General features: G+C 43.9%; 1 protein-coding gene across 1 annotated transcript; it reads right to left on the reverse strand.

Moving 5' to 3' along the window:
- Nucleotides 1–1,315: 1,315 nt before the first annotated feature.
- LOC129143258 (fatty acid-binding protein 5-like) lies at nt 1,316–1,927 on the reverse strand. Its single transcript, XM_054678836.2, has one exon. It carries the CDS (start codon nt 1,865–1,867, stop codon nt 1,460–1,462), a length of 408 nt encoding a protein of 135 aa, XP_054534811.1. The 5' UTR covers nt 1,868–1,927; the 3' UTR covers nt 1,316–1,459.
- Between the last annotated feature and the right edge of the window lie 15,533 nt (nt 1,928–17,460).

Here is a 17,460-nt window from a genome sequence, read left to right on the forward strand (position 1 = left end):
GGTTTGCCTGTATTTTATTGAGGATTTTTGCATCAATATTCATCACGGATATTGGTCTAAAATTCTCTTTTTTTGTTGTGTCTCTGCCAGGCTTTGGTATCAGGATGATACTGGCCTCATAAAATGAATTAGGGGGCATGCCCTCTTTTTCTATTGATTGGAATAGTTTCAGAAGGAATGGTACCAGCTTCTCTTTGTACCTCTGGTAGAATTTGGCAGTGAATCTGTCTGGTCCTGAACTTGTTTTGGTTGGTAGGCTATTAATTATTGCCTCAATTTCAGAACCTGTTATTGATCTATTCAGAGATTCAACTTCTTCCTGGTTTAGTCTTGGGAGGATGTATGTGTTGAGGAATTTATCCATTTCTTCTAGATTTTCTAGTTTGTTTGTGTAGAGGTGTTTGCAGTATTCTCTGATGGTAGTTTGTATTTCTGTGGGATCAGTGGTGATATTCCCTTTATCATTTTTTATTGCATCTATTTGATTCTTCTCTCTTTTCTTCTTTATTAGTCTTGCTGGCAGTCTATCAATTTTGTTGATCTTTTCAAAAAACCAGCTCCTGGATTCATTGATTTTTTGAAGGGTTTTTTTGTGTCTCTATCTCCTTCAATTCTGCTCTGATCTTAGTTATTTCTTGCCTTCTGCTAGCTTTCGAATGTGTTTGCTCTTGCTTCTCTAGTTCTTTTAGTTGTGATGTTAGGGTGTCAATTTTAGTTCTTTCCTGCTTTCTCTTGTGGGCATTTAGTGCTATAAATTTCCCTCTGCACACTGCTTTAAATGTGTCACAGAGATTCTGGTATGTTGTGTCTTTGTTCTCATTGGTTTCAAAAAACATCTTTATTTCTACCTTCATTTCATTATGTACCCAGTAGCCATTCAGGAGCAAGTTGCTCAGTTTCCATGTAGTTGGGCGGTTTTGAGTGCGTTTCTTAATCCTGAGTTCTAGTTTGATTGCACTGTGGTGTGAGAGACACTTTGTTATAATTTCTGTTCTTTTACATTTTCTGAGGAGTGCTTTACTTCCAAATATGTGGTCAATTTTGGAATAAGTGCGATGTGGTGCTGAGAAGAATATATATTCTGTTGATTTGGGGTGGAAAGTTCTGTAGATGTCTATTAGGTCTGCTTGGTGCAGAGCTGAGTTCAATTCCTGGATATCCTTGTTAATTTTCTGTCTCATTGATCTGTCTAATGTTGACATTGGGGTGTTAAAGTCTCCCATTGTTTTTTTTTTTTTTTTTTTTTTTTTTTAACACAAACACATTTATTTATTAACCAAAGGGATGATCCTAATTAATCCAACACACTTTGAAATAGCTGCATGTAAAATGTTTATGATAAAGATAATTGAACACAGTAATGAAAAAAAAAAAGAAAGAAACAGTATGGAGATTTGCTCATTGAACTGAGCTTGGTCATTCTCTTAATTAACTCCTGTCCAAAGTGATGATGGAATTTTTATTCTACTTTTTCATAGATCCGAGTACAGGTGACATTGTTCATGACACACTCCACCACTAATTTCCCATCTTTCAATTTTCTTGTTATTGTGCTTTCCTTCCCATCCCACTCCTGATGCTGAACCAATGCACCATCTGTAAAGTTGCAGACAGTCTGAGTTTTTCTGCCATCAGCTGTGGTTTCTTCAAACTTCTCTCCCAGGGTACAAGAAAACTGTGTTGTTTTCAAAGTGCTTTCAGTTTTTATGGTGAGGTTTTTACCATCACAAGTGATGATACAATCTGGCTTGGCCATTGCGCCCATTTTTCGCAAAGCTATTCCCACTCCTAGCTCCTTCATGTATTCATCAAAGCCTTTGCTGTCCACCAGGTGCCATCTTCCTTCCAGCTGCTGAACTGTGGCCATGGTGGGTGCGGGCGGGCTGGCGTGCAGAGAGGGGTCTGCGTCGGCGTGGCAGCGTGCTGTGTAAGTCTCCCATTGTTATTGTGTGGGAGTCTAAGTCTCTTTGTAGGTCTCTAAGGACTTGCTTTATGAATCTGGGTGCTCTTGTACTGGGTGCATATATATCTAGGATAGTTAGCTCTTCTTGTTGAATTGATCCCTTTACCAATATGTAATGGCCTTCTTTGTCTCTTTCAATCTTTGTTGGTATAAAGTCTGTTTATCAGAGACTAGTATTGCAACCCCTGCTTTTTTCTTGTTTTCCATTTGCTTGGTAGATCTTCCTCCATCCCTTTATTTTGAGTATGTGTGTCTCTGCACGTGAGATGGGTCTCCTGAATACAGCACACTGATGGGTCTTAATTCTTTATCCAATTTGCCAGTCTGTGTCTTTTAATTGGAGCATTTAGCCCATTTACATTTAAGGTTAATATTGTTATGTGTGAATTTGATCCTGTCATTATGATGTTAGCTGGTTATTTTGCTCATTAGTTGATGCAGTTTCTTCCTAGCCTCGATGGTCTTTACAATTTGGCATGCTTTTGCAGTGGCTGGTACCGGTTGTTCCTTTCCATGTTTAGTGCTTCCTTCAGGAGCTCTTGTAAGGCAGGCCTGGTGGTGACAAAATCTCTCAGCGTTTGTTTGTCTGTAAAGGATTTTATTTCTGCTTCACTTATGAAGCTTAGTTTGGCTGGATATGAAATTCTGGATTGAAAATTCTTTTCTTTAAGAATGTTGAATATTAGCCCCCACTCCCTTCTGGCTTGTAGAGTTTCTGCCGAGAGATCCACTGTTAGTCTGAAGGGCTTCCCTTTGTGGGTAACCTGACCTTTCTCTCTGGCTGCCCTTAACATTTTTTCTTTCATTTCAACTTTGGCGAATCTGACAATTATGTGTCTTGGAGTTGCTCTTCTCGAGGAGTATCTTTGTGGCATTCTCTGTATTTCCTGAATTTGAATGTTGGCCTGCCTTTCTAGTTGGGGAAGTTCTCCTGGGTAATATCATGAAGAGTGTTTTCCAACTTGGTTTGATTCTCCTCGTCACTTTAAGGTACACCAATCAGATGTAGATTTGGTCTTTTCACATAGTCCCATATTTTTTGGAGGCTTTGTTCATTTCTTTTTACTCTTTTTTCTCTAAACTTCTCTTCTCACTTCATTTCATTCATTTGATCTTCAATCACTGATACCCTTTCTTCCACTTGATCAAATTGGCTACTGAAGCTTGTGCATGCATCACGTAGTTCTTGTGCCATGGTTTTCAGCTCCATCAGGTCATTTAAGGACTTCTGTACACTGTTTATTCTAGTTAGCCATTCGTCTCATCTTTTTTCAAGGTTTTTAGCTTCTTTGTGATGGGTTCCAACATCCTCCTTTAGCTCAGAGAAATTTGTTATTACCGATTGTCTGAAGCCTTCTTCTCTCAACTCGTCAAAGTCATTCTCCATCCAACTTTGTTCCATTCCTGGTGAGGAGCTGCATTCTTCTGGAGGAGAAGAGGCACTCTCATTTTTAGAATTTTCAGTTTTTCTGCTCTGGTTTCTCCCCATCTTTGTGGTTTTTATCTACCTTTGGTCTTTGATGATGGTGATGTACAGATGGGGTTTTGGTGTGGATGTCCTTTCCGTTTGTTAGCTTTCCTTCTAACAGTCAGGACCCTCAGCTTCAGGTCTGTTGGAGTTTGCTGGAGGTCCACTCCAGACCCTGTTTGCCTGGGTATCACCAGTGGAGGGTGCAGAACAGCAAATATTGCAGAACTGCAAATGTTGCTGTCTGCTGATCCTTCTTCTGGAAGCTTCATCTCAGAGGGGCACCCGGCTGTATGAGGTGTCAATCGGCCCCTACTGGGAGGTGTCTCCCAGTTAGGCTACTCAGGGGTCAGGGACCCACTTGAGGAAGCAGTCTGTACATTCTCAGATCTCAAACTCCATGCTGGGAGAAGCACTACTCTCTTCAAAGCTGTCACACAGGGACATTTAAGTCTGCAGAAGTTTCTGCTGTCTTTTGTTCAGCTGTGCCCTGCCCCCAGAGGTGGAGTCTACAGAGGCAGGCAGGCCTCCTTGAGCTGCAGTGGGCTCCACCCAGTTTGAGCTTCCCAGCTGCTTTGTTTACCTACTCAAGCCTCAGCAATGGCAGACATTCCTACCCCAGCCTCGCTGCTGCCTTGCAGTTCGATCTCAGACTGCTGTGCTAGCAGTGAGCGAGGCTCCATGGGTTTGGGGCCCTCCAAGCCAGGCACGGGATACAATCTCCTGGTGTGCCGTTTGCTAAGGCCACTGGAAAACCTCAGTATTAGGGTGGAAGTGTCCCAATTTTCCAGGTACCATCTGTCATGGCTTCCCTTTGCTAGGAAAGGGAATTCCCTGACCCCTTGCGCTTCCCGGGTGAGGTGATGTCCTGCCCTGCTCCATGGGCTGCACCCACTGTCTGACAAGCCCCAGTGAGATGAAGCCGGTACCTCAGTTGGACATGCAGAAATCACCCATCTTCTGTGTCGCTCACGCTGGGAGCTGCAGACTGGAGCTGTTCCTATTCAGCCATCTTGGAACCTCCCCCCGAGTGTTACAGCTCTTAAAGGTGGCATATCTGGAGTTGTTTGTTCCTCCCAGTGGGTTCATGGTCTTGCTGACTTCAGGAGTGAAGCCGCAGACCTTTGCAGTGAGTGTTACAGCTCATAAAGCTAGTGGGGACCCAAAAAGTGAGCAGCAGCAAGATTTACTGTGAAGAGCAAAAGAACAAAGCTTCCACAGGGTGGAAAGGGACCAGAGTGGGTTGTCGCTGCTGGCTCAAGTGGCCAGCTTTTATTTCTTTGTTTGGCCTCACCCATGTCCTGCTGATTGGTCCATTTTACAGAGCGCTGATTGGTCCATTTTACAGAGTGCTGATTGGTCCGTTTTACAGAGTGCTGATTGGTGCATTTTTACAGAGTGCTGATTGGTGCATTTTTACAGATTGCTGATTGGTGCGTTTACAAACCTTTAGCTAGACAAGGAGCGATGATTGGTGCATTTTTACAGAGTGCTGATTGGTGCGTTTACAGACCTTTAGCTAGACACAGAGTGCTGTTTGGTGTGTTTGTAATCCTTTAGCTAGACAGAAAAGTTCTCCAAGTCCCCACCCAACCCAAAAGCCCAGCTAGCTTCACCTCTCAATCCCCCCTCTAAACAGGACACTGCAACTGCTGTGGGAATTGGGCGATGACCACTCTAGCTACTTCCTGCTGGATAGGGGAGAAGAAGGGGCCCTGCAGTTGTAGTGTCCTCCAGAGGGGAACTCTTTAGGCCAGTGAAAGAGCCAGCAGGTTGGTCCAGAGGTCCTCGGTAGAAGTTGTTAGTTGAGCTCATTTGGGGTTCCACTTGTAAGACTATCTGTAGCTTGATGGCTTCGATTCTAGAGGAAACAAATTTGACAAGGAGGTTAAAAATACAGGGCCCAAAGACGAGTAATAGCAAGATGGTTGCCACCAGACCTAGAAAGGGGAGAAGCCATGTTGCCCAACTCTAGAGATTGGTATAAGAGTTTGAAAGGCATCCTCTGATTTCAGAAGCCTTTTCCTGTAAATCCTGAGCAGCATCTCATACTATCCCTGACTGGTTAGTGTAAAAACAACACTCTTCCCCTAAGAAGGTGCAGAGTCCTCCTTTCTCAGCAGTGAGGAGGTCTAGGCCTCTGTGATTTTGGAGAGTCACTGTTGCCAAAGAGTATATTTGGGATTGTAGAGTAAGGATAGATTTTGTTATTTCTTGTAAACTGTCTGAGAAATTCTTTGAGAGTGTGTGGTAGTAGGATAATGAAGTAGATAAACTGGCTATTCCAGTTCCTGTAGCAGTAACCATTCCTAACCCTATAAATAGGGTTAAGTTGTATTGGTTGTATGGCTTTGCACTGATGGACTTGAGCTTTGAGGGGTACTGATAGGGTCTGATTTCACGGGGCAATGTTAATGTTGGGACTTAGAAAGACTAAGGTGCTGATGCCTGTCCAGTTAGTGGGGAGGCAGATATAGGTCAACATTCCACATAAGAAGAATATAACTTGGCTGGGTAGACAGAACTGGTTGTGTATGTTAAAAAGGTGTGTGAGTTTGTTGTTTTCATTTTTTCATATTTCTAGAGTACTTGCCAGGGTTGCTCCAGTGAGTGGCTGGAAAGGGGTGTTGGGAGCAAACCGAGTGGCTCCCTGTGTTCTATTTTATTTTCATTCCGGAAGGAGCTACAGTATACAGTCCTATCACAAAGAGTATGGTTAGTATGCTGCTTAATAATATGATGAAATAGTAAAAGGATTCCATTAAAGGAGCAAGGAGAGGTGTTAAAGATTATGTAGGTTTTCTTTTTTTTTTTTTTAAGGAGGAAGGGGTTTTTCTTCAGGATCAGTGGTAGGAGCCTTTTTTGTCTCGGATGTTTCCTTCCAAAATAGAAGATGCAAGTCCTCCAATTGTTTGCAGGTGTATCAAGGCTGGTCTGGCCGATCTGGGGACTCCTGAGCTGACGGTTCTGCAGGTTCCTCAGAGGATATCCAAAATTTAACTCAGGTGTGGTGAATCCAAGATTCCACTCCTGCCACCTTAACTATAGTGGGGGTAGAGAGGATTACTGAGTATGGTCCTTCCCACAAAGAGTCCATAGACGGGGAGGTAGAGGGGAGATATTTGATCAACACTAGATCTCCTGGTTGAAACAACTCTGTTCCCTTTTTTCTGTGACATCCTTCAGGTAGGTTTTTAAGGTTTTGTTAATATGTTGCCAAAGAAGTTATATATTTGACCAGGTTGGCCATTTCCTGATCAAGTAGGAGGTTATTTGTGAGAAAAGGTCGTCCATACAGCATTTCATATGGACTGAGCCCCATTTTGTGAGGAGAATTTCAGATTTTCAACAAGGCCATGGGCAAAAGAGTAGGCCATGGGAGATGAGTTTCTTGTGTTAGTTTCCTCAAGTGCCTCTTGAGTGTTTCATTTGCCTTCTCGACTTTCCCTGAGGATTGTGGCCTCCAGGCACAGTGAAGGTGATATTGTATCCCTAGCACCCTGGAAATTCCCTGGGTTATCGTGGCTTTAAAAGCTGGACCATTGTCACTCTGTAAGCTTTGGGGAAGCCCAAATCTAGGAATTATTTCATGAATTAAGACTTTAATCACTTCCTGAGCCTTCTCTGTCTTGCAGGTGGAAAGCTTCTATCCAATTTGTAAAGATATCAACACAGACCAACAAGTATTGAAATCCCTTTGACTTAGGCATATGGGTGAAGTCTAACTGCCAGTCCTCTCCAGGATAGTGACCTATCCTTTGTTCCCCCAAAGGGGCCTTACGATGGACCAAGGGATTATTCCTTTAGCACACCTCACAGGCTTTGACTACCTGTCAGGTGGTCCAGAGGAGATTTGGTCCTATAAATAGGGATTTGGCCATTTAATGAGTGTTTTCAATACCCATATGAAAAGTTTGGTGGAGGGTTTTAAGTACTTTCAACTGGCTGGCTTCGGGTATAAGTACCTTTCCTTCTTCTGTCATTAACCACCCCGAGGGGAGAAAACTATGCCCCCATGAATGTCCCCATTCTGTTTCAGTCAGGGAATAGTGGGGCTTAATCTCTTGGAGGGGGTTGTTCCATATCAAGGGTCCTTCCATAGGTATTTCTAATGGGAGGTTCCACCTGGCAGCAATTTTGGCCTCAGCATCTGCCCAGCGGTTTCCTTCTGCCTTTTCTCCTTCACCTTTCTGATGGCTTTGGCAGTGTAAGACTGCCACCTCCTTGAGTTTTTGCACAGCATGCAATAACTCCATAATTTCCATGTGGTATTTAATGGGGGTTCCCCCAGAGGTTAGGAACTCCCTTTCTTTCCATATTGCAACATGGGCTACTAGATAAGCATGCTTGCTATCTGTATATACATTTATTCTTTTTCCCTTTCCCTATTCTAATGCTCAGGTAAGTGCCACTAGTTCTGCTAACTGGGCGCTGGTCCCTGGGGGAAGAGGCTTACTTTCAGGTATAGTTACATCACTAACTATGGCATAACCTTCCCTTCATATCCCATTCTCCACAAATGAACTTCCATTGGTATATACATTAAGGTCAGGATTAGCTAAGGGGACTTCCAAGAGATCATCTTGGGTGGCATAATTCTGGACTATAATTTGTTGGCTGTTGGGAACAGGCCCCCCAAAATCTGGCCATTAACTGGCCCCAAAATGCCATAAACAAAATCTCTGCAGCACTGTGACATGTTCATGATGGCCATGATGCCCACACTGGAAGGTTGTGGGTTTACTGGAATGAGGGCAAGGAACACCTGGCCCACCCAGGGCAGAAAACCACTTAAAGGCATTCTTAAACCACAAACAATAGCATGAGTGATCTGTGCCTTAAAGATATGCTCCTGCTGCAGATAACTAGCCAAACCCGTCCCTTTATTTTGGCCCATTCCTTTGTTTCTCATAAGGAATACTTTTAGTTAATCTATAATCTATAGAAACAATGCTTATCACTGGCTTGCTGTCAACAAATACGTGGGTAAATCTCTGTTCGAGGATCTCAGCTCTGAAGGCTGTGAGACCCCTTATTTCCCACTCCACACCTCTATATTTCTGTGTGTGTCTTCAATTCCTCCAGCACCACCAGGTTAGGGTCTCCCTGACCAAGCTGTTCTTGGCAAGTGGCGTCCATCATGGGGGCTTGAATCCAGGTCAAAGGTCGCCGGAGCGACGGTTGGAGAACATGGAACTAAGCTGGAGGACAACTGAGTACTGTTAAAGCAATCCCCATGGTGAGTAAGAAGAGGAGCTCAGAAGCATCAGGGTAACAATGGGACAAGTGTGGGCTCTGGTTTGTTCCACCTTGGAACATTTTCACACTGATGATGAGGAGGAAGGCGAGTATAATGAAGTAACATAAGAGGTTACAGAGCAGGTTCGTTTGCCAGCTAAAACTAAAGCAGCAAAGGAGGTAGAGGTTCATCCCTACCCTTCTGCACCCCCTCATTATTATTTTAAAGTAAAACAGTGGCCTGACCTTCCAGATCTTTCTTTTCCAGAGGACACTGGGTGAAAAGTAGTTGCCCCAGTGACTGTTCGAGCAGTGCCTCAAGCGACCACTCTCAGTTCTATTCAGGCAGGAATTCAGCAAGCTAGACAAGAGGGTGATATAGAGGCTTGGCAGTTCCCTGTTAGAATACACCCCCCAGATCAACAAGGAAATATTATAGCTACATTTGAGCCTTTTCCTTTTAAATTTGGGAAAGCACATTTAGTTGATTATATCAAGGCCTGTGATGCTATCGGAGGTAATCTGCATAAAGCTACTTTGTTGACACAGGCAGTGGCAGGACTGAGAGTGGATAAAAGAAATACTCTGTTTCCTGGAGCTTGTTTTAACTGTGGGAAGCATGGTCATACTAAAAAAGAATGTAGAAAAAATCAGTGAGTCAGGCCACCAGAAAGGTGAAAAAAGAAAACTGCTGAGCCTGAAATATGTCCAAAATGTGTAAAAGGAAAACATTGGGCTAATCAGTGTCACTCTAAGTTTGATAAAGATGGGAACCTGATTTTGGGAAAGGCCGTGAAGGGCCCATCCCAGGCCCCATTCCAAATCAGGGCATTTCCAGCTCAGGCCATTCCCTCACCCCTGTACAATGTTTGTCCCCTGCTACAGCTGGTAGTGCCACAGTAGATTTATGCTGCACAAAAGCTGTGAGCCTTCTGCCTGGTGAACCCCTGCCAAAGGTCCCAGTCTGTGGACCCTTGCCAGTGGGGACGATAGGATGACTTCTAGGCAGGTCTAGTTTGAATTTAAAAGGGGTACAAATACATACAGGAGTCATTGATTCAGATTACAATGGGGAAACTCAAATTGTTATATCTGCTTCTGTTCCCTGGAAAGCAGAGCCAGGACAGTGCATAGCACAGCTCCTGATTGTGCCATATGTGGGAATGGGGAAAAGTGAAATTAAATGAACAGGAGGATTTGGAAGCACAAATAAACAAGGCAAAGCAGCTTATTGGGTAAATCAAATTACTGATAAACATCCTACCTGTGAAATAACTATTCAGGAAAAGAAACTTAGAGGTTTGGTAGATACAGGAGTGGACCTTTCAATCATTTCTCTACAGTACTGGCCATCCACATGGCCAATTCAACCTGCTCAATTTAACATAGTTGGAGTTGGTAAAGCCCCTGAAGTATATCAAAGCAGCTATATTTTGCATTGTGAAGGGCCCCATGGACAACCTAGGACTATTCAACCAATTATAACTTCTGTACCTATAAATTTATGGGAGAGAGATTTATTACAATAATGGGGAGCACAAATTCTAATTCCAGAACAACTATATAGCTGTCAAGTCAACATATGATGTATAAAGTGGTGTACATCCCTGGTATAAGACTAGGAAAAAATTTGCAATGTTTAAAGGAACTGCTTCAAGCAGAAAGACAAAGTTCCTGCCAAGGTTTAGGATATTTTGATGGTGGCCATTGTTAAGCCTCCAGAACCTATGCCTTTAAAATGGTTAACTAATAAGCCAATTTGGATAGAACAATGGCTGCTGAGTAAAGAGAAACTGGAGCCTTTAGAGGACTTAAAATTGGCCTTTAATAGTCATAGATTTAAAAGACTATTTCTTTACTATCCCCTTAGCTGAGCAAGACTGTAAACGGTTTGCATTTACAATTCCTGCAGTAAACAACCTGCAGCCTGCTAACTGTTTTCATTGTTTTACAGATGGGTCTAGTAATGGTAAAGCTTCTTATTCTGGCTCAAAAATTAAAGTTTTCCAGACTTCCTATACTTCAGCTCAAAAGCAGAGCTTGTAGCTGTAATTGAGGTATTGACTGCTTTTGATATGCCTATTAATGTGATTTCTGATTCTTCATACGTGTTTCATTCCACACAGTTAATTGAAAATGCTCAGTTATGATTTCATACAGATGAACAACTGATGACAAAAACGAAAAAGGGGGAGAAACAGGGATTACAAAACAGCCCATATACAACTGAATCTAGCATTATTAACTTTAAATTTTTTGAGCCTGCCCAAATGCCAGATATTATCAGCAGCTGAACAGCATCTACAGAAACCAGCTGCAAAGACAAAAGCGGAACAGCTGGTTTGGTGGAGAGATCCAATAACAGAAAGTTGGGAAATAGGTAAAATAATAACTTGGGGTAGAGGTTATGCTTGTGTTTCTCCAGGCCAAAAGCAACAGCCAATTTGGATACCATCAAGACACCTGAAAGCTTATCATGAGCCAGATGCCAAGGAAGAGACTCTGGGAGGATCCCCAGGATCCCGAGGAACCCCCAGTTGCAGCCATGTTTAGGCTGATGCTGAGAAGGACCTCAACTGTCATGAGCAACACTCATCGAACACAGCCACCCACCTAGGGACAGATCAAGAAGCTGTCACAGATGGTGGAAGAAAACCTGAGTTAAGCAAGACAACCCGTCACAATGAGTAATTTAATGGTAGCTATGATAGTGGTGATCACCATTGCCATGAGTATTCCTTCAACAAGGGCTGACACAGGAACAATTATACTTATTGGGCATATTTATCAATCTTGGCTGGCAATAATGCCTGGATATAACCACTCAGTGGCATAGTTGCACATGCTTTCTGATCCCAGTATTTACCATAATAAATCTGCTCCTATAATTGAGGCATACCACCCTCAAAAACCTATTTGTAAACAAAATAGAACCTGGCCAGAAATAATGAACATACTTGTTTAGGAAAATTGCATTGCAGAACAGGCAGAGGTGCTGCACAATGATTCCTATGGAATCATTATTGATTGGTCCCCTAAGGGGATGTTTAGCTTAAATTGCCCCTCTCAGTCTGTGTGCCATGGCCACACTATGTTCAGCTGGTCTGAACAAAATGGTCAGATGGTAGAAATGCCAAGAAGTATGGCAAGAGTTCCTATTATCTGGAACCATGGCAGTATAGTGGCCCCTCAACCTCAAATGATATGGCCTGCTCTAGGAGCTTAACATAAGGATTTGTGGAAACTACTAATAGCTCTTAATAAGATCAAAATTTGAGAAAGAATTTAAAAAGCATCTAGAAGGACACTCTACAAACTTGTTTTTGGATATTGCAAAATTAAAAGAACAAATATTTAAAGCATCCCAGGCACACCTGACCTTAATGCCAGGAACTGGAGTGCTTGAAGGAGATGCAGACAGATTAGCAGCTAGTAACTCATTAAAATGGATAAAAACACTTGGAAGCTCTGTGATTTCAATGATGATTGTGCTTTTAATCTATGTTGTTTGTCTTCGTATAGTCTGCAGATGCAGATCCTGACTCTTACAAGAAGTAGCTCACCATAACAAAGCTGCCTTTGCTTTTATCACTTTGCAAATCAAAGAAGGGGGACATGTTGGGAACAGCCCCCCCCCCCAAAATCTGGCTATTAACTGGCCCCAAAATTGGCCATAAACAAAATCTCTGCAGCACTGTGACATGTTCTGGCCATGACACCCACGCTGAAAGGTTGTGGGTTTACCAGAATGAGGGCAAGGAACACCTGGCCCACCCAGGGTGGAAAACCATTTAAAGGCATTCTTAAACCGCAAACAATAGCATGAGTGATCTATGCCTTAAGGATATGCTCCTGCTGCAGATAACTAGTCAAACCCATCCCTTTATTTCAGCCCATCCCTTTGTTTCCCATAAGGAATGCCTTTAGTTAATCTATAATCTATAGAAACAATGCTTATCACTGGCTTGCTGTCAATAAATACATGGGTAAATCTCTGTTCAAGGTTCTCAGCTCTGAAGCCTGTGAGACTCCTGATTTCCCACTCCACACCTCTATATTTCTGTGTGTGTGTCTTTAATTCCTCTAGCACCACTGGGTTAGGGTCTCCCCGACTGAACTGGTCTCCGCAGTTGGCAGTCATGCTCAATTGGTTCCCCATCCTCTGGGAGAAAAGTGGCAGGGTTGAGGGCCATGCATATACATATTTGAAGCACTGGTCCCTCAAGGAGTGGCACCTGGTATCTAAGTAGGTGGTTGTCTGATAGCCATAAACTTCCTTTGGCATCTAGTATGCCATTTACATCATGAATAGTCCAGACAGTGATATACTTTCCCTGTATTATTTTGATAGCCTCTGACACAAAGACAGCCACTGCTGCAACTACCCATAAACAGTGAGGCCAGCCTTTTGCTACTACATCAATTTCCTTACTTAGGTATGCCACTGGTTGTGGGTTGTCCCACGAGTTTCAGTAAGGACTGCAAGAGCTATCCCTGCTCTCTCTGTGATGTATAAAGAGAAGTTTTGTCCTGTGGGAAGGCTTAAACCTGGAGCTTGTACTAGGGCCTGCTTTAAGGTTTTGAAGGCTGTTTCTGCCCCTGGTTCCCATTCTACTAGATGAATATTTGCCCTCTGGGTCTCCTTGATTAGAGTATAGAGAGGCCTGGCTATCTCGCTGTATCTGGGGATCCATAGTCAGCAAAAGCCAGTGATTCCAAGGAACCCCCACAACTGTTTTAATGTCTTAGGGTGAGGATAAGCCAATATAGTCTGTATTTGTTCCTTGCTAAGGGCCCTGGTCCCTCTGGCTAAGATGAGGTCTAGATATTTGACCTGCTGTAGGCAAATATGGGCCTTCTACCTAGATGCCTTGTACCCTTGATTAGCTGGAAAGTTCAAGAGATCTAGAGTAGCCTGATGATATGAGGCTTCCAAACTGGTAGCCAAAAGTAAATCATCCACATACTGAAGGACCAGAGTGCCTGGACTTGAGAAGTGGCCTAGATCTTGGGCCAGTGCCTGACCAAACAGATGGGGGCTATCCCTAAATGCCTGGGGCAAGTTCACCCACATAAGTTGGGACACGTGGTTGTGGGATCCTCAAAGGCAAAGAGAAACTGGGAGTCAGAGTGCAGGGGAATACAGAAGAAGGCATCCTTGACATCCAGAACAGTGAACCATTCTGCTTCCTCTGGTATTTGAGAGAGCAGGGTATAGGGGTTGGGTATAACTGGATATAGAGGAATTACTGCCTCATTGATGAGTCTAAGATCTTGCACTAGTCTCCACTAACCATTTGGTTTTTGTACTCCTAGAATTGGGGTGTTGCAGGGACTGCTGCATTTCCTTATTAAGGCTTGAGCTTTAAAATGTTTAACAATATTCTGTAATCCTTTATGAGCTTCAGGCCTTAAGGGATATTGCCTTTGATAAGAAAAAGTGGTGGGGTCTTTTTGCCTGATTTGGACTGAGCGGGCATTTTTTGCCCTTCCAAATTGTCCTTCCAATGCCCAGACTTCAGGGTTGATTCCCTCCTCAAGTAGGGGACAACAAATGGGTAACTTGTTCCCCATATTCGTGTAGATAATAGCTCCATCTTTGGCTAGTATATCCCTCCCTAATAAGGGTGTGGGACTTTCAGGCATGACAAGAAAGGCATGTGAAAAGAGCAAAGTCTCCCAATTACAACTGAGGAGGTGGGAGAAATACCTGGTTACAGGCTGTCCCAGGATTCCTTGGATGGTAATGGACCTTGAGGACAGTTGTCCAGGACAAGAGACTAACACTGAGAAGGCCACACCAGTGTCCAGGAGGAAGTCAATTTGCTGGCCTTCAATGGTTAAACATACCCGGGACTCAGTGAGGGTGATGACATGAGCTGGTGCTTGCCCCAGGCACCCTCAGTCCTGTTGTTGGATCATCTGGTTGGGGGCTTCTGGCCCAGAGAAACTTTGTCCTCTGGGGCAGTGTGCCTTCTAGTGATTGCCTCGGCATAGTGGACATGGGCAAGGGGGCAGCTTGTTTCTCATTGGACAATCTTTTTTAAGGTGTCCTTGTAAACCACACTGATAACAAGCCCTACTGGGTGACTGGCCTGCTCCATTTTCTGTCCTCTCTGAACCACCAAGGTTTGTTTGTCTGAGGGCCATGACTAAGACTGCGGCCTTTCTCTGACCTCGCCTTTCCTTTTGGGCCTGTTCTTCTTGGTCCTTATTATAGAACACTGAGGTTGCCAGGTTTAATAATGCCTCCAGATTTTGTTCAGGGCCGAGGGCTTGCTTTTGGAGCTTTCTCCTGATACCTGCAGCTGATTGGGTAATAAATTTATCTTTTAGAATCAATTGACCCTCTAATGAGTGGGGTGACAGGGGAGTATATTTTCTTAAGGCCTCCAATAGCTGCTCAAGGAAGTCAGAAAGATTTTCTTCCTTTGCCTGAGTTATGGTAGATATCATTGAATAATTTATGGGCTTTTTCCTAATTCTCCTTAGTCCTTCTAGAACACAGGTCAACAGATGTTTATGACTCCAGTCCCCATGATCTGAGTCAAGGTCCCAGTGGGCATCCATACTGGGGACGGCTTGCTGACTGGTAGGGAATCTGTCCCTTTCTTTGGATGTCATTCTATCATTTACTTGACTAAGATACCAGGTATCTCCAAACTCTCAGGCTGCAGCTAAAGCCGCATTATTTTCATTAAAGGCCAGGGTTTGATCTAACAATAGCATGACATCTCTCCAAGTGAGATCAAAGGTTTGCCCTAGACCCTGTAGAATATCTATATACCTATCAGGATCATCTGAAAATTTCCCCAGGTCTGCCTTGATCTGCTTTAAATCAGAGAGGGAGAAGGGGACATGTACACAGGTTGGGCCAAATTCCCCTCCCCCTACAGCTTGAAGGGGACATAACCGATAGTCCAGGGCTTTTTGTGGTCCTTTGGAGATTTCTTTGCTTATTTCCTTCTGGGCAAGGGAGATTAGACGAGGCTTATCATTAATAGGAAAGGGAACCATAGGGAGGCTAGGATATGGGGGTAAGCTGAAAGGTCCTCCTGTGGGATGTAAATTGCAAGCTTTGCATAGTTGTGTATTCTCCTTCAATGAAAAGAAAGCTTGGACATAAGGTATTTCACTCCATTTGCCTTCCCTCTTACAGAAAAGGTCAAGCTGCAGGATAGTATTGTAATTTATACTTCCCTCAGGTGGCCATTTTTCCCCATCAGAGAAAGAATATTGGGGCCAGGCAATAGTGCAGAAAAAAATGAGCCACCTGTTTTTCAGGGTTTGCAGGTCAAATTGGTCCCAATGGCTTAGGATGCATTTTAAGGGTGAGCCTGTTGATGCCTGAGTGTTTCCCATCTGAAAGACAAAACTGCCCGTGGTTTTGGATTGTTTGTTTCTCCCCCTGCCCAAGAACCTGCAATGGTCCCTGGACCCTGCTGATTGGAATAGTTGCACTCACTGACACAGCAGCAGAAACATCTCTTGCCCAAGGACCCGCAACAGTCCCTGGACCCTGCTGATCGGAATAGTTGCACCCACCGATGCAATAGCAGAAACACTAGTTTTCCTCCTAGACCACAAAGAGGACCAAGGAAGATCGGATTTAGTGGCCCTTACTGATGCATTCTCGAAAACCTGCACCCTTGCCTGTCCTCCTAGACCCCAAAGAGGACCGAGAAAAATCAGATTTAGTGGCCCTTACCAACGCATTCTCAAAAACCTGTTAGAGTCCTAAGCATTCTCCTGTTAGTACTGGGATCTTACCCGTGTCCTATAAAGATGTTATGCCCCAAAAATGAAGTGGAGGGCCATACCCTGAGGGAGGGAAGGGATCTCCAGAGTTGGAAGAGTGATGCCTTTTGTCCTTATTTATATGAATAGTAAGGATACAATTTCTGAGGCTCCCCATATCCTAGCTTCAGGAATAGCTTTCGTTAGGCCTGCTTGTCTGAGGAGGGATCCTAAAATTCCAGATAGTCCCCCCATGATGGTGCTTTGGGCAAAAATTATGCCTTTCTGATTGGTGAGCCAGGGTGCCTAAAGAAGGTAACAGAGTCCTGAAGTTTATACTAGAAATCATTCTTACGGGAGAAACTAGAAAAGCACCAGAGACAGGGAGTGGTTTTTAGAAGCGGGACTAGCCTTGGAGAAGAGAGGCGAGAGGAAGTTTGTCTGACAGGCATTAGGACCCAGGAGGCAACAGTCAGGATAGATAGGATAGATGGGCGAGTCTCACTTGGGCGACATGACTTTGAGAGCTCCGCTCATGGCCATAGGTTCAACCAACTTGTTGTCAGGACCCCAGAGCTGAATGGCTTTCCTCTCTGTTGACCCTCAGCTCAGCCCAGTATTACAGGAAAAGCAGAAGCTGGTTCCAGGCAAACCAACGCTCCCAACTCCGAAGAGTCGGGGATTGTTAGAGAGCCCTTCCCAAGAAAGCCTGACACCCGTGTCTTTAGTCCGGCAGCTGCGCTAGTTGCTTTTAACTGGCTGACAGGTGCCCGGTATTTAGCCCTCGAATTCTAAGGAAAAACAGGACAGAATAGCAAGTGAAAGGGGTCTGATGGTACTCACCACTTGGCGATAGGCAATAGTCCCTTCATGGTCACCAAAATGTGTCCAGAATTGGTTCCTTCCAGTGGGTTCTTGGTCTCGCTGACTTCAAGAATGAAGCCACGGACGCTTGCGGTGAGTGTTACAGTTCTTAAAGATGGTGTGTCCAGAGTTTGTTCCCTCAGATGTTCAGATGTGTCCAGAGTTTCTTCCTTCCGGTGGGTTTATGGTC

This window comes from Pan troglodytes, chromosome 13 (genome assembly GCF_028858775.2).
Source record: "Pan troglodytes isolate AG18354 chromosome 13, NHGRI_mPanTro3-v2.0_pri, whole genome shotgun sequence".
NCBI classification, from domain to species: domain Eukaryota; kingdom Metazoa; phylum Chordata; class Mammalia; order Primates; family Hominidae; genus Pan; species Pan troglodytes.